Source organism: Nuphar pumila, chromosome 7 (assembly GCF_984573655.1).
Source record: "Nuphar pumila chromosome 7, dmNupPumi1.hap1.1, whole genome shotgun sequence".
Lineage (NCBI taxonomy): Eukaryota > Viridiplantae > Streptophyta > Magnoliopsida > Nymphaeales > Nymphaeaceae > Nuphar > Nuphar pumila.
In genome coordinates this window covers 6,249,387-6,273,174 of record NC_143255.1, presented here as the reverse complement: position 1 = coordinate 6,273,174, position 23,788 = coordinate 6,249,387, and the positions used below count along the sequence as shown (strand labels likewise).

The 23,788-nt window shown below is 36.2% G+C and overlaps 1 protein-coding gene across 1 annotated transcript in view; it reads left to right on the top strand.

The window, feature by feature from the left end:
- The window catches only part of CUL4 (cullin4), a 53,000-nt gene that overhangs the window by 19,568 nt on the left and 9,644 nt on the right, over window positions 1-23,788 (top strand). Inside the window, exons 7-9 of the mRNA XM_090013597.1 lie at window positions 17,550-17,675; window positions 18,075-18,176; window positions 19,209-19,262. Coding sequence (XP_089869723.1) covers window positions 17,550-17,675; window positions 18,075-18,176; window positions 19,209-19,262 — 282 coding nt within the window. The remainder of the gene's footprint in view (window positions 1-17,549; window positions 17,676-18,074; window positions 18,177-19,208; window positions 19,263-23,788) is intronic.

Below are 23,788 nucleotides of genomic sequence, written 5' to 3'. Positions count from 1 at the left end.
ATAATGTAGCAAATTATAAGGCAGCCGGTAAAGATTTGACAAAAAATTTTTAGGTCATTCTTTTGGACCCTGTTTTCTGCCCATTGCATTGATCTCATGCTTCAACACATCGCCAACATGGATAAAATAAAGCAGACAATTGAATGCTACCAAGAAATTACTAAATTTATTTACAATCATGCATGGGTTTTGAGCCTAATGAGAAAGTACATTAGTGGTGTTGAGTTGATTCAGAGTGCAGTTACTAGAATTGCTACAAATTTTTTGACAGTGCAAAGTCTAGTAAATAACAGAGATGCAATAAAAATATGTTTTCATAAGATGAGTGAAATGCATATCCCTATACACAAAAAAGCGTATAGAAATTGTAGATATTGTATTCAGAAATGAATTTTGGGATTCATGCATGAAGTTGGTGAGAATAACTATACCTTTGGTGAAGGTGCTTCAATTTATCGACAATGAAGATATACCAACTATGGGTTATCTCTACGAGGCCATTGATAAGACAAAAAAGGCCATTAGAGATAATTTAAAGGGGAAGAAAAAATTGTACATACCTATGTGAAACATCATTGATCATAGGTGGACTAGGCAACTCCATCAACCTGGACTTTTGGATTGTATCGAAAGGTTGATCCCTGAGTATAACATTCAAGATCAAATTCATAAGGAAATGAGAACTTATGATAATGCATTTTATGATTTGGGGAGACTTGCAGCAGTGCAAAACTGTGCCACGATGCGTCCAAGTAATTTATTTTGTCTATTATAATTTTAAATTTATATGGTTATTTAGTTATGATGTTTTACATGATTGTATCTATTATTATCTTATTGATTTCTTAGTTTCTTTATTTTTTTTCAGACCTGTGGTAGGCCGGGTTTGGAAGTGATGTTCCAAATTTGAGAAGTTTTGCCATTTGCATTCTTAGCCAAACGTATAGTGCAAGTAGAAGCGAGAGAAACTAGAGTATCTTTGAGCAAATACATACAAAAAAAATAAATAAATTGGAGCACAAAGGGCTCAATGATCTTGTCTACGTTCGCTACAACTTACAACTGAGACATAGGTATATAAAATTATAAGGTTTATTTGTCATTTTCATGCGTTCATTTAATTTCTTTTTATATCGTTCAAAACCCAATTGATATTGATTTTTCATGTTATCTTTTTAGGCAAATCAAAAAGTTATTATCAAGGAGGCATAAAGAGCAATACGATCCTATCAGTTTTAAACATTTTGTTGAATTGGATGCATGAGTTGAAGAAGAAGCATATACTTTTTTGAATGATGAGGACATTTAGTAGATTAACGTGGAAAGCTGCACATGAGGTAGATAATAAAAACCCTACGTATTTTGAAGATAATGTGGATGTCGAAGGAGGAGAAGAAGAAAAAGATAATGATGAAGAGGATGATTATGATTATTGAGGTTTTATATAATATATTTAAAAAAAACTTGATTGTTTAACATTTAATTGTTCATAAACTTAGTTATTTTGTGTTTGTTTATGTAATATGAAAGTACGAGTCTTGAGGCATGTTCTTAATTATAAGATATTTAATATTTTGCATTCTTGTGAGATATTCATATATATATATATATATGATTCTATATTAGTTGATGTTTGATAATGTCTTATGTGGCTGATAGAGACATAAATGCTTCATATGTGATTTTATGGTTGTATTTTGTGCAATTCATCATTATTTCATGCGATATGATTTTTTAGAATCTTTGCTATTTTTCTTGATTTTTTGGAAAATTTTATTAAAATATACGCTATTTTATGATACGATACAATCTTAATTTGGGCCTGACCGATATGATACTTACAACCTTGATAAAAAGTAAAAAAACCAGGTTTACATTAAAGAAGATAATAATCTACCATGACAAACTCAATAAAAGTGAGAATCTGGCATATGGTTTCAATGGAAGTTACATTTACATATGTAAGAACAATATAGGAGGGGTTGTGGAGGTCTTATTGTCCTTTGCTTTACCTATTTGTGAAGGGTACAATGATTGCAGCCACCACTAGGAATGCACACGAGTTGAGTTCGAGCCGAGCTTGGCTTGTTCAAGCTCGGCTTCCCCAAGTAAACTGGTGTACAAGCTCGGCTCGAGCCTGAACCATTGGTGTTCAAGCTCAGTTCGTGCCGAGTATCGAGCCAGGCTGGGCTCACCCCTGGCTCAGCAGGCAGAGAGAGATTGTCTAGCTGATTTTGCAAAAAATGCCATCGAGATTCCTTGAGGACTAGCAAGAGGAAGAAGGAGAAGAAACAAAGAGGAAAGGGAAGAAGAAGAAGATGTAAAGCATTTATCATCGACTCCTATCACTTCGCCGCGTCTCCCCTCCCTCCTCGAACAACTCCCTTCCATCCCGAAATCATCCTCCCTAGACCACCTCAATCATGGTAGTCCGTCTTGCTTCGTCCCTACTCTTGTTGGTTCTAGAACCTTCGCGAAGCGATTAAGGCACGAAGGAGATGAAGACAACGAATCTTGGGATTAGAGGTGGAGGGATTTCGACATCGGGAAGGACGGCAGTGACGATGGCAACACCGGTGGTTGGGACATCTCCTTTTGGTCTACCAGATTAATGGAGGAGGATTTCGAGGGCAAGGCCGTCAGCTGCCCAGAGATTCCTCATCCTCCTTTGTCCTCTTCCTTTGCTGATGCCATCGCCACCCTGGTGGTGGACGATAACAACTTTGTGGCGAAGATCGAGAGGGAGAATCGGCGGAGCAAGGAGTACTTGGACAGCTTGGAGGAGGGGATAAAGGAGGTTATGGTTCTGAAGGTTAGGGAGCTTGGTGCGCGAGGGTCGTACCTCAAGGATGAAGGATATTAGGGTTCTGAAGAAGCAGGCAGGTGTGTGTGTGTGTGTGTGTGTGTGAGAGAGAGAGAGAGAGAGAGAGAGAGAGAGAGAGAGAGAGAGAGAGAGAGAGAGAGTCTGGGGCTCAAGAAGGACCCCCTTGAGAATGGTGGGGCTCGAGGCAGGGCAGGATGACATTATATATATATATATATGTTATATATTATATCTTATATTGTATAAAATATAAATATGAGCCAATTCTTATCGAGTTCGGTAGGCCGATCAAGCTCGGCTCATTTACGGGATGAACCGAGGTTTACCGAGCCGAGTCTGAGGCGGCTCGGTTTGTTGTGCATCCCTAACCACCACAAATGAAACCAGGTTTGGTACTGGTTTCACTTGTACATGGGACTTCCTATATTTTTAGGACGAGTTTCATATCTATTTAGAAATGAGTTTCTTGGCATTTCTGAAACTGGTTTCAGTGTTTTGAAACTGGTTTCAGTTTTTTGAAACTAGTTTCATACCAGTACCAAGTACGGGTACGCCTGAAATGGGATACAAAGGGCAAAATAGAGTTTCTATGCAACTATGATCAATACCATATGATTGGTTGTAGCCCTTAGCTGCCAACTTGATCTTATATATCTTAAGATATCCATTTGCCTTAGATTTAGGTATACAGACCCACTTATGTCCTATTGGCTTCTTCCCTGTAGTCAAAGTAATTAGTTCTCGTATATGATTCTTTTTCAGTGGTTCTATTTTCATTTGCATATCCTTTCTCCACTTGGGACTTTTCATTGATTCTTTCACACTTCTAAGAATAAGATTTGACTTTGAGTTGCCTACAAAATGCTTTATTGGCTTTAGAAGTACAATTGTAGGACAAAAATTGCATAAAGGCTGAGAAGAACACAACCTTTTACCTTTTCTGATATGTTGATATTTGCAATGTCTTTATTTTTAGCAATACCGGGACCCAATTCTTGAGAAGCATTGTTGATTGTGGTAATGAATGGGGTAGGCATCACAAATTTTCTCTCCTAAGTTCTCTTTCTCTCTCTCAAGTTAACATCTTCACCTCTTGTTTGGAAGCCATATTTGTGTCCAAATGAATTAAAAAGCCACGTGTAGTAGATTCCAAGACTCCCTTAATGAACTCCCTCACCTTGAAAGTAAGGCTTATCGTAAAAGAATGATGTCTGAGGTCACATATCTTCTTTTGTTAATGGGCTTGTAGTGCTTATATCTTTTTAATATTTGAGAATATCCTAAAAACATACATTTAACAGCTCTAGGGTAAACTTTATCTTGGTTGTGAGAAAATATGTACATGTGCAACCAATGATTCTTGGAACATGTCGACCTTTGGATCTAACACTGCAAGTGGGAATTTTCCCTTTAGCACCTAAAAAACCTTTCTATCAATCAGGTTGGTTTAGTCAATAAAGCATCTCCTAATTTACATTGAGGGGTGTTTCTTCCCATCAGAAGATGAGGGAAAACCTCAAGTAAATGTCCACTTAGCAACTCCATTTTATTGAGGTGTATAAAGACAAGTAGTTGAAGACTCAATACCATGTTTGCTAAGTTATTCCTACAATTGGTTTGATATAAGTTCACCACTATTTGAATGCAATATCTTGATAGATGTATAATATTGATTCTGATCCAGAGTATAGCTCCTATCCACTGATTGATTCTCTAGCTATTTATGCTAGGAAAGATAGAAGCAATTTCATCCTTTGGTTTTGTTAAATATAACAGAATATTTGTGACCATCAACATAAAAGGAGTCATAATGAGGACTTGAAGTTAGTAGAAATGATCAAAAAGTACTTCCCCATGATCCTGATCCAGAGTATAGCTCCTATCCACTGATTGAAAAATAACTATCAGGAACGAAGTAATCCTTTATTTATATAGTCTAGTCCCTCTGAGAAAGAAGAGAAGATCAGGAAGTAAAAAATGGATTGACTATTTATTGTATCTTATTGAAAGATCGAGTTATTACTGAACAAAAAACTGAACAAAAAGGATAAAGGGTGAGATGGATTCAGAAGCGTCCTTTTTTATTTGTTATTATCTTATTGCGGACAGAATCCCACTGGTCTAGTTCACTTACGAGCATTTTGATCCATCAATAGATAGAACTAAGGATGGTCCTATGCATCTGAAAGCAAAATTTTGAGGATGTCCTAATCAATCATGCCACAACTAATTAGTTTCCAAAACTAGGGATAGAATTGGCTCTCACCAATGCCATGGCTTGAGGTTTATTAATAACATAGTTATTTATTCTCACTACCATGACTAAATATCTTTTCTGTCCTTGGATCCTGAAAAATACAATAACTAAGGAAAAAGTTACGGGGCAATTTAAGGTTTTTATCAAAGACCAACATAAAACAAACTTACAGGAAAGGTAGGAACATGTACTACTAAGGACAAAGTGAATAAAGAGGTTTTAACCTTTTTTTCCAACATAGGAGTGGTAGAACCATGGGGAAGTTTGTTTGGGATACTATAAGGAAATGAGACATTGAGAATACATGTCTCTTTCTTGCTGTATTAGTTGTTATCTCAAAGTCTGTAATCCATTTACCAGAAAGTGAATAAGAAGAAACATGATTATCCTATACGGTGTGGGAGGAGTGTGCTATGGCAGCAAGGAGGATGTGAGTATCAGTGTCTCTTTGACCTTCATCATGAGCTTTTTAATCTTCTTCGTCGAGTTTTTTAACACATTGAATTCACTCTTAACACTTGTCTTTCGAGGATCATAACCTTACGATCGGGCTTCAGATTCTAATATTGCGTCTTTGTGTTTCTTGTTAAAATGTAAAACTGTACACATATGTATATATAATAATATTATATTATTATATATATATATAAATACATTTTTCATTTCTTTCTTTTCTGTAATTTTTTTCCTTTATTTTTATTTTTTGTCATTATGTCATCTAGTTCAGTTTGAACTAGAATGACTGTTGCTAGTCAAGTCCTGTCCAGACTTGACTAGCAATAGAGCTGTTGGACAGACACAGTCCAACAGCTCTTAATAGAGCTGTTGGACTGTGTCCAACAGCTCTATTGAGTCCTCTTTCAGCTGTTTATATAAAGGGGTGCAGCCCCTCTTGTATTTTATTCCAATGCTTCTTAAGCAATTGGCTTTTCATATCAATAAAAAATACATTTTTATTTTTATTTTGTTTCCAGTTATACCCTTTTTAAGGGTTATGCTTTAGTGTCATTCTTGACACTTGCCCTTGTTAATCTAAGCTCGTGTTTCGAAGATCCCCATTTCATTTCATGGTATCAGAGCCGCGGAAGTACTAAATCTTGAGGAAAAGCTGCCTCGGTTTTTGTGCCCGTTTGCAAAAGTGTTCGCCACTTGAAGAGAAGTGTTTTATCACTTCATTAGAGAAGATTTCACATCTTGTTGTATTGTTTTTTTTTTCTTCTTTCTTTTTCATTTTCCTTCTTATTTCTCTTCTATCCCTATTCTTTATCTCCTTGTAATCGATGGATGACAATGATAAAGTCACCATCATGCCTATGAAACTAAGCGATACGAACTATGTAACATGAGCTTCAATCATGAAGCATCATATATGGGGAAAAGGCTTATGGGGGATTGTGGATGGTTCCGATTCGGAACCTAAGCTATCTCTTACTAAAAAGGAGGGAGATAAAGAGGTCCTTCTATCGGAAGAAGAGAAAATCAAGGCTATTGCCTCATACGAGAAGAAATGGAAAGAATGGAGAATATCTCATGCAAAGATAATGTCATGGCTTATCAATAGTGTTGACATTAAAAAATGCTCAAGTCTTGCCAAATTTGATCATGCCGACAAGGCATGAGAATACCTTAAGAATATGTATTCCCTTAAAGATATTGCACACGTGTGCAACCTCAAAGAAAAAGTTCGAATGATGACACAAGGAGACAAAACTATTCGTGAATATTACAATGGGTTGTCCGAACTTTGGGAAGAACTTTCCCTTTTAGAACCAAAGTGGCATTGTGCCGAAGACATCGAGCTTCGTCAGAAACAACTCGATGCTGAACATTTTTACCAGTTTATCACTGGATTAAGGCCGGAATTTGAAACCACTAAATCGGCTCTACTTCACCGGGGAAAAATTCCTTCTATTGTTGAAACTATTGAAGAGTTAACAATGGAAGAAAATCGTCTCCGGAAAGGTTTTTTAAAAATTGAAGATGATTCCGTTTTAGCCGTGTCTAGACCAGGGAATCATGTTCGATCATATAGGCCTCCTCACTTTAACCGACAAAATGGTGACTATGATAAGAAGAAAGTTATTTGTCATCACTGTCATGAACCGGGACACTACAGGCCACAATGTCCCAAACTTAAGGAGCTGAGAGAAAAAAGAGCTGCAATTGCTGGATCGGAGCCTAAAGATCAGGATGCACCGGTTTCCCTGGCCCAACTAATGGAGATTCTTCAGCCTCTCATCAAAGGTGCCTCTTCCTCATCTGAAGCTTCAACTGGCGCAGCAGCCTCATCTTTTTCTGATCTAGGTAAAATTTCTTGGCTTCTTGACTCTGGTGCATCTTTTCATATGACCCCAAATAATCAAAGTCTATCCAAATGTGTTAAAAATAAAACAAGTGTGTCAAAGGTCTTTACTGCTGATGGGACTTCTCTTGAAATAGAAGGAATAGGAAATTTTGAAAAAATTTATAAAACAAAAAATTTTTTTATTCCAGAAATTAGACATGTTCCCAAGTTAAATTTAAATCTTTTATCTGTATCTCAAATTTCTGATTATGGGTGTAATATTTCTTTTTCTTCTCATGGTTGTTGGGTACAGGATCGCCAGTCAGGCAAGCTGATTGGGGAAGGCCATACAGAAGGAGGACTCTATTACATGGATTTTTTGAAAATGCCGAAGAAAGCTTTTTGTTATAATATTCAAAAAATAGAGTTGGAACTGTGGCATAAGAGACTTGGTCACCCACATATAGCCAAAATCCAACATTTTCCAAATCTAGGGAAATTTTGTAACTCTGAATCATTTGATTGTAAAGATTGTATTCTCGGCAAAATGAAAAGATTGCCATTTCAGAACAGAACCTTTTTCTCTTCAAGACCACTTGAATTAATACACTCGGATGTTTGGGGTCCTGCACCAGTAATTTCTAAAGGAGGATTTGTTTACTATGTTATTTTTGTTGATGATTTCTCCCGACATACGTGGATGTACTTTCTCAAACATAAGTCTGAAGTATTTTCATACTTTCAAACTTTTCATAATATGGTTAAAAACAAGTTTCAAAATGATATTACTATTTTTCGCACAGATTCAGGGGGAGAGTTTTTATCCACAGATTTTCAAAATTATCTTAAATTGCATGGCATCACACATCAAAGATCTTGTCCTTATACACCTCAACAAAATGGACTGGCAGAACGAAAACATCGCCATATTATAGAAACCACTAGGACTTTATTAATAGCAAATCAAGTCCCGAAAGACTTTTGGGCAGAAGCTGCCTTAACTGCCACCTATTTCATTAATAGGATGCCATCTTCTTCGTTACAAAATATCACTCCCATTGAAAAACTTATGAACATTTCTCCAGATTACTCTAGACTAAGAATATTTGGGTGCAAATGTTTCATATTTACTGACAAAAATGATAAACTTTCCCCTCGTGCGATTCCCTGTGCCTTTTTAGGATATGCTGAAAACCAGAAATGTTATAGATGTTTTGACTTCAAAAATAATAAACTATATGTGTCTAGAAATGTTTCCTTTCTTGAAAAGGAGAGCTTCTTTGATTTTAGAAAATTAAAAGACGTCACTGAGTACTCCTTTTTGCTAGATCTAATATCAACATCTGATGAATATGACCTTGATTGTAACTTTGATGATGATCAAAGAATTATTGATCTTAATGTTGAAAATGAAGAAGTTCATAGAGATACTAGTATTCAATATTCCAGGCGACAAGAGTCTAATCCTCCATGTGCACTTGAAAAATATTCTAACATTCCAACTAGACAATCATCCCGAATCTCGAGGCCTCCAGAAAAGTTTGTATCATACGAGTCTTTCTCACCCACATATAGGGCAGTTATTGCATTAATTTACTCATATGAAGAACCATCCACATATTTTCAAGCAAAAAATGATATCAAATGGATAGAAGCCATGAAAGTTGAATTAGATGCACTTGAAAAGGCTTCTACATGGAATATTCAAGATCTTCCTTCAGGGAAGAAAACTATAGGATGTCGATGGGTTTATAAAATTAAAACCAAGAGTGATGGTACTCTTGAAAGATATAAAGCCCGTTTAGTAGCCAAAGGTTATGCCCAAGAATATGGGATTGATTATGAAGAAACCTTTGCTCCGGTGGCTCGTATGATTACTGTCCGAACCTTAATTGCCTTAGCTTCTATCAAAAAATGGTCTATTTTTCAAATGGATGTCAAAAATGCTTTTTTAAATGGAAAGCTAGTTGAAGAAGTATACATGGAACCCCCTCCTGGTCTAAGTATTCCTAAGGGTAAAGTCCTTCGCTTAGAAAAAGCTCTTTATGGACTTAAACAAGCACCAAAAGCTTGGTATGATAGGTTTAGTCGTGTTATGATTGATATTGGTTTTCAATTCTGTTTAACTGACACTGCTTTGTTTATTAAGAATTCTGATGCAGGGATCGTTGTGCTTCTTCTCTATGTGGATGATATGATCATCACCGGAAGCGATAAACAGGGAGTTGAAACAATCAAAACACTTCTTAAATCTCATTTTGAAATGACTGATTTGGGCTTGTTGAGATACTTTTTAGGCATTGAAGTTGCTTATTCTCCTAGAGGATATTTATTATCTCAGACTAAATTTGCTTTTGATATTGTTTTCAGGTCTGGTATTACTGATGATAAGAAAGTTGACACTCCAGAAGTTGTTAATGTTAAAATGAAGATTGATGATGGAGAACTTCTTGCAGACCCTACTCCTTATAGACAGCTTGTCGGGGCACTTTCCTATCTATCCATTACCAGACCAGATATAGCACATGCTGTTCATACAGCAAGTCAATTTCAACATGCTCCTACTTCTGTTCATATGGGAGCAGTCATGCGTATTATCAGATACATCAAGTCCTCTCTTTCACGAGGACTTTTCTTATCTTCCTCCTCTTCTCTTGATTTAATTGCATATACTGATGCTGATTGGGGAGGTGATCCCAATAACAGACACTCAACCACTGGCTTTTGTGTCTTTTTAGGGGAATCATTGATCTCGTGGAGGTGTAAAAAGCAACAGAAGGTATCTCTCTCATCCACCGAAGCTGAATACAGAGCCATGACAACCACGACCATGGAAGTAGTTTGGCTCCGACGACTGCTTGCTGAAGCAACAAAGGCTTCACAAATGTGTTGTGACAGCAAAAGTGCGATCTACATTGCCAGTAACAGAACATTCCACGAACGCACCAAACACATCGAAATGGATTGTCACTACGTCAGAGAGGAATATCTACACGGGATAATTGATCTGCCATATGTCACTTCAGAATATCAGTTAGCAGACTTCTTTACAAAGCCTCTCGCTGCTCCTCGATTTCACTTTCTCTTAGACAAACTTTCGCTCATTGTACCGTAAGTTTGAGGGGGAGTGTTAAAATGTAAAACTGTACACATATGTATATATAATAATATTATATTATTATATATATATATAAATACATTTTTCATTTCTTTCTTTTCTGTAATTTTTTTCCTTTATTTTTATTTTTTGTCTTTATGTCATCTAGTTCAGTTTGAACTAGAATGACTGTTGCTAGTCAAGTCCTGTCCAGACTTGACTAGCAATAGAGCTGTTGGACTGACACATTCCAATAGCTCTAAATAGAGCTGTTGGACTGTGTCCAACAGCTCTATTGAGTCCTCTTTCAGCTGTGTATATAAAGGGGTGTAACCCTTCTTGTATTTCAATTCCGATGCTTCTTAAGCAATTGGTTTTTCATATCAATAAAGAATACATTTTTATTTTTATTTTGTTTCCAGTTATACCCTTTTTAAGGGTTATGCTTTAGTGTCATTCTTGACACTTGCCCTTGTTAATCTAAGCTCGTGTTTCGAAGTTCCCCATTTCATTTTAGAAGCGATACGGGAAGTGGGAGCGGGAAGCGAGGCACTTTCAAAATTTTAGGAAGCGGGGAAGCGTGGGACTACTTAGGAGCGATTGGGGAAGTGTCTCGGAAGCGACCTAGGAAGCGTCTCGGAAGTGACCTAGGAAGCGTCTCGGAAGCGAGGGGGAAGCGAAAAAAATAAAAATAAAAAATACAAAAAAATTGAAAAAACAGGGAAAGTGAGGGGGAAGCGCGGGGGAAGCGTGATGGGAAGCGCGCTTCCCATTAAAGGGAAGCGCATCCCCCATTAAAGGGAAGCGCGCTTCCCAAAAAAGGGGGACGCTTACTCCCACGCTTCGGAAGCGCGACGTTCCGCGCTTCCGAAGCGCGCTTCCCCTTTTAGCTAGGCGCTTCCGGTAACCCTGGTTTGAACACAGTGACTCTGTACTAATTTCACAATACGTATTTATGTTTTATCAATATATATATATATAAATATAAATAAATATATATATATATATATATATATAATAATCTATGTAACATGGACTCTTCTAACAAGGCACCGGACCCACACCCATGCGGGTGCGACACTTGGACATGACTTCCTTTGTGTTAGGTGAAGTCAACCACACTGAGGTCCATTTATGTCCAAAAGTAGATTCAATTAACCCTAACCAAGTCCCATTTTATGTATATTATATTATATAAATACATAGGGTTGCTAAATGGGCAAGGGTTGCTAGGTCGCCACCCAGAAGCGACACGTAACACCGGCGCCCGGGTGTGGTGTCAAATAGGCAAGGGTTCCCTCACTTTGTTAGACGGGTGGGGGTAAAGAAGATAGTTCAAGACCATAAAATTAGGTTAGCCGCTTGAAACATAGGGTCTTTAACTGGTAAGTTGGTAGAGTTAATAGATGTTATGTGTAGGAGAAAGATGAATATTTTATGTCTACAGGAGACTAAATGGGTAGGTGAGAAAGCAAAAGTGAGAGAACCTTGGGGATATAAGATTTGGTATACAGGAATAAATAGGAATGGAGAAGGGATTGTTATTAGTTGTGAGTTTATACATAATATAGTTGAGGTCCGTAAGAAGGATGATAGGATTTTACTTATTAAATTAGTATTAGGTACGTATATTATTAATATTATTAGTGCTTATACACCTCAAGTAGGTTTAGATGATTTCATTAAGCGTCAATTTTGAGAAGATTTAGATGGAATAGTACAAGGGATATCTTATGGAGAAAAGCTTTTCATCAGCGGTGACCTTAATGGACATGTAGGGATGGATTTGAGAGTATCCATGGAGGCTATGGTATAGGAGAAAAAAACGAAAGTGGAGAAAGGATTTTAGATTTTGGTTTGTCCTATGATATGATCTTAGCCAACACTTGGTTTAGAAAGAGGGAGTCTCACTTAGTAACATTTAAAAGTGGGGTTAATACGAGTCAGATAATTTTTTTCCTAGGGGTTGTTGCATCGATTGTAAGGTTATACCGGGAGAAAGTGTAGCTATACAACATAGTCTTAATTTTAGATCTTAGAATTAGAAAATGCCGCAAAAGAGATAGACATAGGATAGATCCTAGAATTAAGTGGTGGGCACTGAAAGGAGCTAAACAAGGAATGTTTATACAATAGGTAGTTAAGTAAGCTGATTGGTGTCTCGAGGAGGATTCAGAATCAGTGTGGAATAAGATAGCGGGTGGCATGAGAATGGTGGCTAAGGAGGTATTGGGTGAATCTAAAGGCGGTGCACCGCTAGGTAAGGATACATCATGGTGGAACGAGGATGTCAAATTAGCGATTAAGGTTAAAAGAGAGTGTTATAAACATCTAAGTAAGAGTCGTGATAATGAGAATTTGAAGAAGTATATGATAGCAAAGAAAGAAGCTAAAAAAGTAGTTCGAAACACGAGGGATAAGGTATATAAGGAGGTTTATGACAAGTTGGATACCAAAGAGGTCGATAAGGATATTTATAGGCTTGCAAAGATGAGAGATAGGAAATCGAGGGATCTGAGTATGGTTAGATGTAGAGTTACCAGTCGAGGAAGCGGGAGCGGAAAGCGATACGGGAAGCGATACGGGAAGCGAGGCACTTTCAAAAATTTAGGAAGCGGGGAAGCGTGGGACCACTTAGAAGAAAATTATGAATCGTCTTGGAAGCGACCCGGAAGGGGGGGGGGGAGCGAAAAAACGAAAAAAATGGGGAAGCGTGGAGGAAGTTCCCATAAAAGGGAAACACGCTTCTAAAAAAAGGGAAACATGCTTCCCAAAAAAGAGGGACACTTCTCCACGCATTTTGGAAGCGCGACGTTTCGCGCTTCTGAAGCACGTATCGGGGAAACGCGCTTAGGCGCTTTCAGTAACTCTGGTTAGATGTATTAAAGATGAAACTCAAAGGGTTTTAGTCAAAGATGAGGAGATTAAGGAGAGATGAAAAGATTATTTTGATAAGCTATTTAATGGAAGTCATGCTCAGGATCTTTGAGACTTCTCCATTCCTTTTCATGAGATGAATCATGACTTCATGCACAAGATTCAAAAGAAAGAAATTGCAGAGATTTTGAAGAAAATGAAATCAAGAAGGGCAGTTGGCCCAGATGGTATACCTATCGAGGCTTGAAAATGCTTGGGTGAGAAAGGTTTAGAATGGTTGACAAATTTTTTAAAAAAGATTTGACGGACAAATAAGATGTCTAATGAGTGAAGGAAGAGTACTTTGGTGCTTTTATATAAGAATAAGGGTGATATACAAGATTGCACAAACTATCGTGGTATAAAACTCATGAGTCATACTTGAAACTTTGGGAGAGGGTGATTGAGTATAGGTTGAGGAAGATTGTCATGATATTGAAGAATCTATTTGGTTTTATGCCTGGAAGATCAACTATGGAAGCTATACATCTTCTTAGACAACTTATTGAGAGAAATAGAGAGAAGAACAAAGATTTGCATATGATTTTTATTGATTTGGAGAAGGCATACGATAGAGTACCTAGGGATGTTCTCTGGTGGACAATGATGAAGAAATGTGTTTCTCTCAAGTACATTAGTATAATTAAAGATATGTACGAAGGAGTAGTAACCAATGTCCGCACTTGTGGAGTGGTGACAACCAATTTTCCTATAACGGTTGGGTTACATCAAGGATATGCATTAATCCCTTTCCTATTTACTATAGTGATGGATGAGCTTACGAGATCAATTTAAGAAAATGTGCCGTGGTGTATGTTGTTTGCTGATGATATTGTTTTGATTGATGAGTCTAGAGCTGAGGTTAATGCTAAGTTAGAATTATCGAGACAAACATTGAAAGCAAGAGGTTTTAAGTTGAGTAAGAGTAAGACAGAATATATGGAATGTCGGTTTAGTAAGCAACGAAGTAGTGATGGGAGTGTAGTGAAGTTTGGTGAGCAAGAAATACCGGTGGATGTCTGTTTCAAATATTTGGGATCCATCATTCAAAAGTATGGAGAAATTGATAAAGATGTAAATCATAGGATAAAGGTTGGGTGAATGAAATGGAAAAGTGCAACTGGAGTGTTGTGCGATCGTAGAATGCCATTGCGGTTGAAGGGAAAGTTTTATAGGATGACAATTAGGCCCACTTTACTATATGGTACAAAATGTTGAGCTGTCAAGAGACATCATATTCAAAAAATGAGTGTAGCTAAGATGCGTATGCTTAGATGGATGTGTGGAAATACAATAAAAGATAAGGTTCGAAACGAGGAGATACGTAAGAAGGTAGGTGTTGCATCCATTGAAAATAAGATGAGAGAGAATCGTTTACGATGGTTTGGACATATTCGGCGAAGGTCTAATGATGCTCCAGTTAGAAGGATGAAGAAATGAGAAAATATATTAGTTAAAAGAGGTCGGGGTAGGCCTAAGAAGACTTGGATGGAGATGATAGGAAAGGATATGAATGCTTTGAACCTCACCGAGGACATGGCATTGAATAGAAATGATTGGAGGAGAAGGATTCATATGGAAGACCCAAAATTATTTTCTTTTTTGGTTCATATCGCCGACCCCAATTGTTTTGGGATGAAGGCGTAGTTGTTGTTGTTGTTTGTTGTATATTGTATAAATACATAAATGCACACACATACACATAGTGTTAACTTAAAAAAAAAAAATTATATATATATATATATATATATATATATATATATATATATATATATATATATATATATATATATATATATATATATATATATATATATATATATACCCTCCCCCCATCCCTGCACCCAAGTTTTTTTTAAAGTGCTGCATCACCATATCCGCACCCACACCTATGTGACATAGATAATAATACTGATGTAAATATGTACATATGCATACATACTTACATATGCACATACATATACATCTGTCCTTATGTCCTACTTTTTGAAAATTTCTCGAACCCATGGCCCATCTCTGAGTCATGTTGGCATACGTGTCCATGTCTATGTAACATAGATTAGAGCTATTCTGTTGGCAAGCGAGAGGTGTTATTGGCCATGCCTAAATCTTTTCTATGACTCTGTCCTCAGTTACCGCTCATTGAGATTCCTTAGAGCATGAGGCATTGCATATGAAGACATTCAAGGCATGCATCCAAGAATGCTTTCAGCTGCTTTTCTAAATGTGGGGCCTGAATTAAATACAAGTAACAACATTTTTGTTGATTAACTTTTAGACCTGAAATAGTTGATAAATGTTTTAAAAAAGAGAACTCCAAATAAACCTTTCTTAATACAAAATCATCCAAGTATGCCATTATTTTTACTAGGAAGTTTAAAAACTAAAGCATGTTAACGGGGGAGTACCTGGAAGAACCAGACCTGTTAGCAAACCCCTTGATGTTGCATTTGTCATTCTTATTAACAAACCTTTGCATTCAGTGTTGAAGAGAAGAGATGACAGCGGGCATCCTTGTCTGGGTCTCTTGATAGCATGATGTACACTCCATTTTCTATTCATATCTATGTCACAGGAAAATGACAAAAAGGCACATTACATGCATTTTTTTGTGTAATTTCCCGTAAGAATGGTATTCGGGAGGACATGACACGAGAGTGAATTGGAGTATAGATAGATTTTTATGAACTGAGACTGGGGATCATGATAAACCTGTTATGTGTAGATGGGATGTAATTACAAGAAGCGAAAAAGAATTTGCCAACAAAATTCTTGCATGATAGATTTCAAATGAAGAATCCAAGACAATTATGATACTTTCTTGGCATAAAAATGGATAAAAAGAGGGGTCCTTTGACATCAACTTCACACAAGTATCCAATTGATCTGCTTGAACAAATATGTATGTTTGAGTATAAACTACTGTAAACCAGTTAATACTCCTTTTGCTTTAAACATTTATATGATGACTTAAAAGGTGATGATATGTGTCTAATTCAGACAAACACAGAAGCACTGTTGGGGCCTTGCAGTACTTGACTTTCACAGGCTTAAATATATTCTATGCTATCAATAAAGTCGCTGAGTTTATACAAGCTCACAAATATGGCCACATAGAAGCTGGTAAAAGGAATTCTGTGCCATATAAAGGTAGATTCATGGATAGTTTGTCACATTGTTTTAAAACCCAGTGATCTGTGACTCGATTGGGCATGGGTTGACTCGTGACTTGCTGAGTCAACTCGGTGACTCGGCTTAGTCATTACAACTTTATATTTCTATAAAACAATACAAATATAATATGTTTGTATATATTTTATAACTAATTGTTACATATAATGTGTATTATAATATACATATTATGTATACAAAGTGTATATATTACATTATTAGTTGTACAAACATATAATTTATATATAATATTACATAATATGCACATATATACATAAAAAATAAATCATATATGTATGAATCAGCTGAGTCATTCTATGACTTGGTTGATTCGGCCGAGTTTTGTTAAGTTCTAGGTCATTCAATAATTTGACCCAGTGAATGTCCGAGTTGAGCCAAGCCACCCGAGTCACCGACTTGACTTGGCATGTTTTTAAACACTGGTTTGTCATATAAGAGGACTTCCATTCAGACATTTACTTGCTTATCCGGTGCAGATTGAATTCGGCTTCATCCACTTGAAGATAAGACATGGACTTGTAGTTCAAATTTATTGCAACCGTGTTGGCTCTATCTGATGAATGCTTCAATGCTATGAGATCCTGGAGCGATAAGAACATTATTTTTGAATTGCTTAGGGAAGAACCTAGTTTGAAATCAGGCTTGTCTATGGCCTTGTTGGCCAGTAGGGTATGTGCATCACTGAATTTCGTCCTTGGACTTTTCATACTTGTTTGATGATCTGTTAGCTGGAAAATACCTTGATACACTTCCTTGCTGCACCACCCAGCACCAAAAATAAAAAAGCCAGAAAATGTGGTTTCTGGAGTCAGTTTTGCCAATTTTGTCACTTTATTTCAAACCTGTAACTGCATTTGTTGAGACTTGACAATTAACAGGATCTTTGCTTCATTTTGTTTTCTAAATATGCAATTTTGTATTATTCTGTTTACATAATTACTATGATCTCAATCTATGACTGTGCTTTACCTATTTACAGAACCGGTCAGCAGAGCTCATAGCTAAGTTTCTGGATGATAAACTTCGTGCTGGTAACAAGGGTACATCTGAAGAAGAATTGGAGGGCACACTTGACAAGGTGCTTGTGTTATTCCGTTTTATCCAGGTAATACATGAAGTCCTAAATTGACTTAAGCGCTTTGATTGTAATGCTTAGATAACTAAACCTTGTTTTGTTGTCTCCATAGTGACAAGTCATTTTTTTTCCTGTAAATATCATCAGCCTTGATTTTTTTTTTTTTATAAATCTCACATTTTTTGGCAAAAACCCATAAAAAAAGATGTAATCATTTTTTACAAAGGAAAAATTAAAAATAAAATTAATTTCTTCCATTTTTATCAGAAAATATCAGCTAGCCAATTTTTCATTTTTTTTTTCATTTTTTGAGAAAACACACCGATATTTGTCACACTGATTTTATTCTTAGTGTCTGCCTTCTGGTTATCTTTTTTATAGCAGATGCCATTTTGCTTGCTAACGTCTTTCATTTTTACCTTGTCTCAGGGTAAAGATGTTTTTGAAGCGTTCTATAAGAAGGATCTTGCAAAAAGGTTGTTATTGGGAAAGAGTGCATCTATTGATGCCGAGAAATCAATGATCTCAAAGGTAAATGGTGCATTAATGAAAAATGATCAGCATTTGTGTGTACACATGATGGAATGTAGTGCTCCTGCATCCTCGTTTAGTACAGAATTGCCAGTTTCATGCAACGTCAATTCACAGATCCACTCAAAATCTGTTGGTATGGAACGATCTACGTTAGCCTGTATCAACTTCACCCTTTCTTGGCCTGAAGACCGGAATAAGGGGACTGTGGCTCAAGTGATGTTGGTGAAAACTGGTTGCATAAAGGCTGGATTCAGAGATGCTACTTTTGCCCGTACTTCCATATCAAAATCTAGATCCCATCTGATCCAACAAAGTAGAGTTGAGTCCTGACCTGGGATCTGGTAAAAAATGTAAAAAGCAAGGGATTTACATCTAGAACCAACAAAGTAGAGTTGAATTCTGATCCTGGTTTTATATTGTAATGCTGTCTGGTAAAAAACATCAGAAACATGGGTGTTACATGTAAAGGACACAAATGGACATGTTCCAATGTGGACCTGAATTATGTATCTGAGAAAATGCTGACATGAATCCAAATCTGAACAAAAACAAAGTTCAAATTTCAAATTTTGATAAATCTAAATCCAGTCTGAATGCTCATTCAAATATTTTTTCGAAGCCTCTATATAAGGGAAAAAGTGTCAGATCTGGATCAGTGATCCAATTGAAAAAATCCATTTTACTCCTAGGTTTAACCCTTTCAGGTGACTCTAAACATGAAAACCTTTGGACACCACATTGGCAGCCTTTCTGGGGCCTTTTGACTTAGCATTGGCCAGAAAAGGGTCAAGGACATGCTGTTTGATCTAGACAGTATTGAGCAAGCATTTTGGCCTACACAGTTGTTTGACATTGCTGTGATTAGATGTGTTCGAAATGGATATCACAAAATCTAAAACTGCATGCTCTTTCTCTCTCTCTCACACACACATACACACTTATACAAGTGTGTGTTGTGTTTCACATCACATGGGCACACGTGTTTGTATGTGTGGCATATCACTGATATCCTTTTCTTTGTTATCATAGCTTAAAACAGAATGTGGAAGCCAATTTACAAATAAACTGGAAGGAATGTTCAAGGTACAAAACTTTATATTACTGCTAAACTTTTTTATATTGCCGAATTTGAGATCTTTGCTGCAAATGCCTGTTTTAAACTATCATGTAGATTAGCAAGTTCACTTGTATTTCCTTGTGATGGTCTCTGTGAATTTCCTCATTACAAGTTTGCCCAGGGAGAATCTTTGCTAACAAGTTCCATCTTTTGCATGAATAAACAGTGTTGGAATGTAACAGAGGTGTTTCTTCTTTTTCCTTATGGTTTAGTTGTGAGGGTATATCTGGAAGTCAGTGGAGGCAAATTAACATCTGATTTGACTCTATTTTGTTTTGGAAATTTTCACTACTACCATTGTTGTTAGAGGCAAGATATATGTAGACAAAGATTGGTTAACCGTATTGGCATTTTGAAAGACACTTCTAATGTGTCTTTCAGTGTTTTGGAAAATTTCTGCTTTTTTAAAATATAAGATTCTTATTGGATTAGAATATTTTCATTGATTGTGATTGGATTCATTTTTCAGCTTTCCCAAATGCGACTCTTAATGCATGTTTATATGTGTGTCCAAGATGACAGATGATGAAAAACCTTCTCTTTTGTCAGTAAAGATGTATCTGTTGGATATAGGGAAGATGGAGTACTCGTATACACCAAGAACACACAAAGATATAAGAAAATCTCACTTGATAATATTAAAGAGCAAACAAGCACTACAAGTAAGAAGGAACACACCAAAACACAAAAAAAAAGATACACACACTCACACATCTAATGCTTATTGATATAGGCAACACAAACAGTAGTTACCCAAAGGATACCATTCACGTATACCCACTAACACTTTATTTCATAGGTTACAATTTTTAACCCACTAACACACTTTGTAACCATGACTTTTCAAGTCACCCAAACCATTCATCTCACCACTGTTCACTCTTAACACCCCATTTAACTCTTTCAACGTTTCAACTTCCAACTATCCACGTATTTGCATCACATTTTACCACTCCCCTTTGATGCAAAATTGGCGACACCAAGTGAATTTCTGAATTTGATGAATTTTGTAAGTGAAGGCACTGTGGTGAGACCATCAGCTACTTGATATTTGTAGAATAGTGTTTCATCACAATTATATCTTTAGGAACAACATTTTGAATAAAATAATAGCAAAGCTCGATGTGCTTTGTTCTGCCATGAAAAAAAAGTTTTTTTGTCATTGTTATTGTAGCTATGTTGTCACAATAAATTTTTGTTGTAGAAACTTGAGATTGTTGCATATCTTCTAAAATCCTTCACATCCATATAGCTTGACAAACTGTTGCGGAAGCTACAATATACTCCGCTTCGGATGACGATAATGCTTTAGAAGATTGTTTCTTTGAGCTCCAAAACATATCCACTTGTGCTTTTCCTGTCATTAGATTCCATAGTCGATGGTTGTACTAATGTAGCAAAGAATGTGCTTGGCTGCTCCAAGATGATGTTTTGAAGGATCATGCATGAATCTTTAGACCAAACTAACAGGAAACATAATATCTAGATGGGATAGAGTTAAATACATTAACCCACCAACAATGCTTCTGAACAATCTTGGATCTGCACGTGTTGTTCCATCATTTGATGACAACTTGTTATTTGTATTTATTGGAGTAAAACTCTCGCAATTTGACATATTGTGACTTTTAAGGAGATCAAGTGTATATTTCTCTTGAGAGATAAAAATACCATCAACTGTTTGGTGAATTTGAAGCCCAAGGAAGTAATGCAAGTCTCAAATGAGTCATGTCAAGGTTTTGCATCATGCTTTTCTTGAATTTTTCAACTAGAAGATTTGAAGAACCACTGAATATAATATCATCCACATAAACATAAATGATGACAACATCATTACCTTCCACTTTGACATATAACACATGCTTATTTTTACTTCAGCGAAAATCATCATTTTGTTGAAAGTATGAATCAAGCCTCTTATACCATCCTCTTGGTACCTGCTTAAGACCATAAAGTGCTTTGTTCAACTTGTAAACTTTCTCTTCTTTTCCATCAACACCAAATCTCTATGGTTGCTCAACATACACATCTTCTTTTAGAATACCATTTAAATAGGCCGACTTGTCATCAAATTGAAAAACTTGCCATTTCATTTGAGCTGGTAATGGCAACACTAGTATAATAGATTCAATTCAAACAACAAGAGAAAAAGTTTAAAAGAAATCTATACTAGGTTTTTGTGCATACCCCTTTACAATTAACCTTGATTTATATTTGTTCACACTTCTATCGAGATTGCACTTCACCTTGTAGACCCACTTCACACCTATTGCATCTTTTTCAGGTGTCAAGTCTACAAGCTCCCATGTGTTATTCTTCTTAATGGATACAATCTATTCTCTCATAGATTCTTTGCACTCTTCTTTTTCACATACCTCTTCATAAAAAATAGGCTCTACAGCCATGGGAACAAAACTGCATGATTCATAAATTTCACATAATGATTATACCTTTTGTGGAGGAGTGTTGCTGTTACGGTCATTCAAATCACTAGACGATGTCCTTCGAGTTAAAGAGGAAGGAGATGAAAACTCATGAGATAACATATTCTCGTTTGATTGAGTCAATATAAGTTCATCATAAAAAAATGTTAGATGTTGACTTGAATCTCCTTTCCATTTCCAATAACTATTTTCATAAAAAACATCTCTTCGAATAATTAACTTTTTAGTAATAAGATTAAACTGATAACCCTTTGTTTCATCACTGTACCAAAAAAATATGCATTTTTCATTTTTCTTATCCATTTTGGCACGATCATAAGAATGAATCAAAGCATAAGCAACAAAACTAAACATTCTCATAGAACTTACAGCAGGTTTTCATTTTCAACAAGCTTCATATGGGGTCATGTTGCGCACTGCCTTTGTTAGTGATATGTTTAGAAGATGAACTGACGTCGCCACTGCTTCAGCCCAAAAACCATTTGGGAGCCACTTCTCACTAAGCATACTTCGAGCAATTTCTATAATTGTTCGATTTGTTTGCTCGACAACACCGTTTTGTTTTGGTGTTTTTTTACAGACAATTGTCTGCTTATGCCATTTTGCTTGCAAAAAGGTCCAAACTCATTAAATAAAAATTCACCCCCTCTATCACTGCAGAGAGTTTTTATAACATGCCCACTTTCTTCTTCAACAAGGGCTTTAAATTCTTGAAAAAATTTAAATGCGTTTGACGTTTGAACAAGAAAGAACACCCAACTCATACGAGAAAAATCATTAGTAAATAATAAAAAACATTTAATGTTGTTCAAGGATGGTGTTTGTACCAGTTCACATATATCAGCATGAACCAGTTCAAGATGCTTTTGATTGCTAACGTTTATATTGCCTGTTTTTAGTTCCTCCAACTTCTTGAAAATGAGCATAATAAGGTCGTCAAATGTTACCTTTCAATCATTTTTTACCATTTCATTGTCAAAAATGACTTTTTTTGTTTATCTACCCATACTATTTGTTAAGATACATGTATTGTTTGTATAGTTTGTATATATTCAAGTATACCAAGGTGTACTTAGGTATTTTTCTTGTATTTTTATTTCTGTTATATTTCCTTTTTCTTGTATTAAAAGTTTACCAAAGTATATTTTTTGTGTATACTTTTATTTGTTAGGTATATTCTATTTGTACTTTTTAGGATTTAGGTAAGTATACCTAATGTATACTTTAGTCTAGATTAGTTTTTTTTATCATTATTAAAATGAATAAATATTTTATTTTTGTATTTTGTATTTTTATCATTATTAGAATTATGGAGACAAACATTGGAAGCTAGATGTTTTAAGTTGAGTAAGAGTAAGACTGAATATATGGAATGTCGGTTTAGTAAGCAACGAAGTAGTGATGGGAGTGTAGTGAAGCTTGGTGAGCAAGAAATACCGGTGAATGATTGTTTCAAATATTTGGGATCCATCATTCAAAAGTATGGAGAAATTGATGGAGATGTAAATCATAGGATAAAGGTTGGGTGGATGAAATGGAAAAGTGCAACTGGAGTGTTGTGCGATCGTAGAATGCCATTGCGGTTGAAGGGAAAGTTTTATAGGACGACTATTAGACCCGCTTTACTATATGGTACGGAATGTTGGGCTGCCAAGAGACATCATATTCAAAAAATGAGTGTAGCTGAGATGCGGATGCTTAGATGGATGTGTGGAAATACAATAAAAGATAAGATTCGGAACGAGGAGATACGTAAGAAGGTAGGTGTTGCACCCATTGAAAATAAGATGCGAGAGAATCGTTTACGGTGGTTTGGACATATTCGGCGAAGGCCTAATGATGCTCCAGTTAGAAGGTTGGAGAAATGGGAAAATATATTAGTTAAAAGAGGTCGGGGTAGGCCTAGGAAGACTTGGATGGAGATGATAGGAAAGGATATGAATGCTTTGAACCTCACCGAGGACATGGCATTGGATAGAAATGATTGGAGGAAATGGATTCATGTGGAAGACCCAAAATGAATTTCTTTTTTGGTTCATATCGCTGAC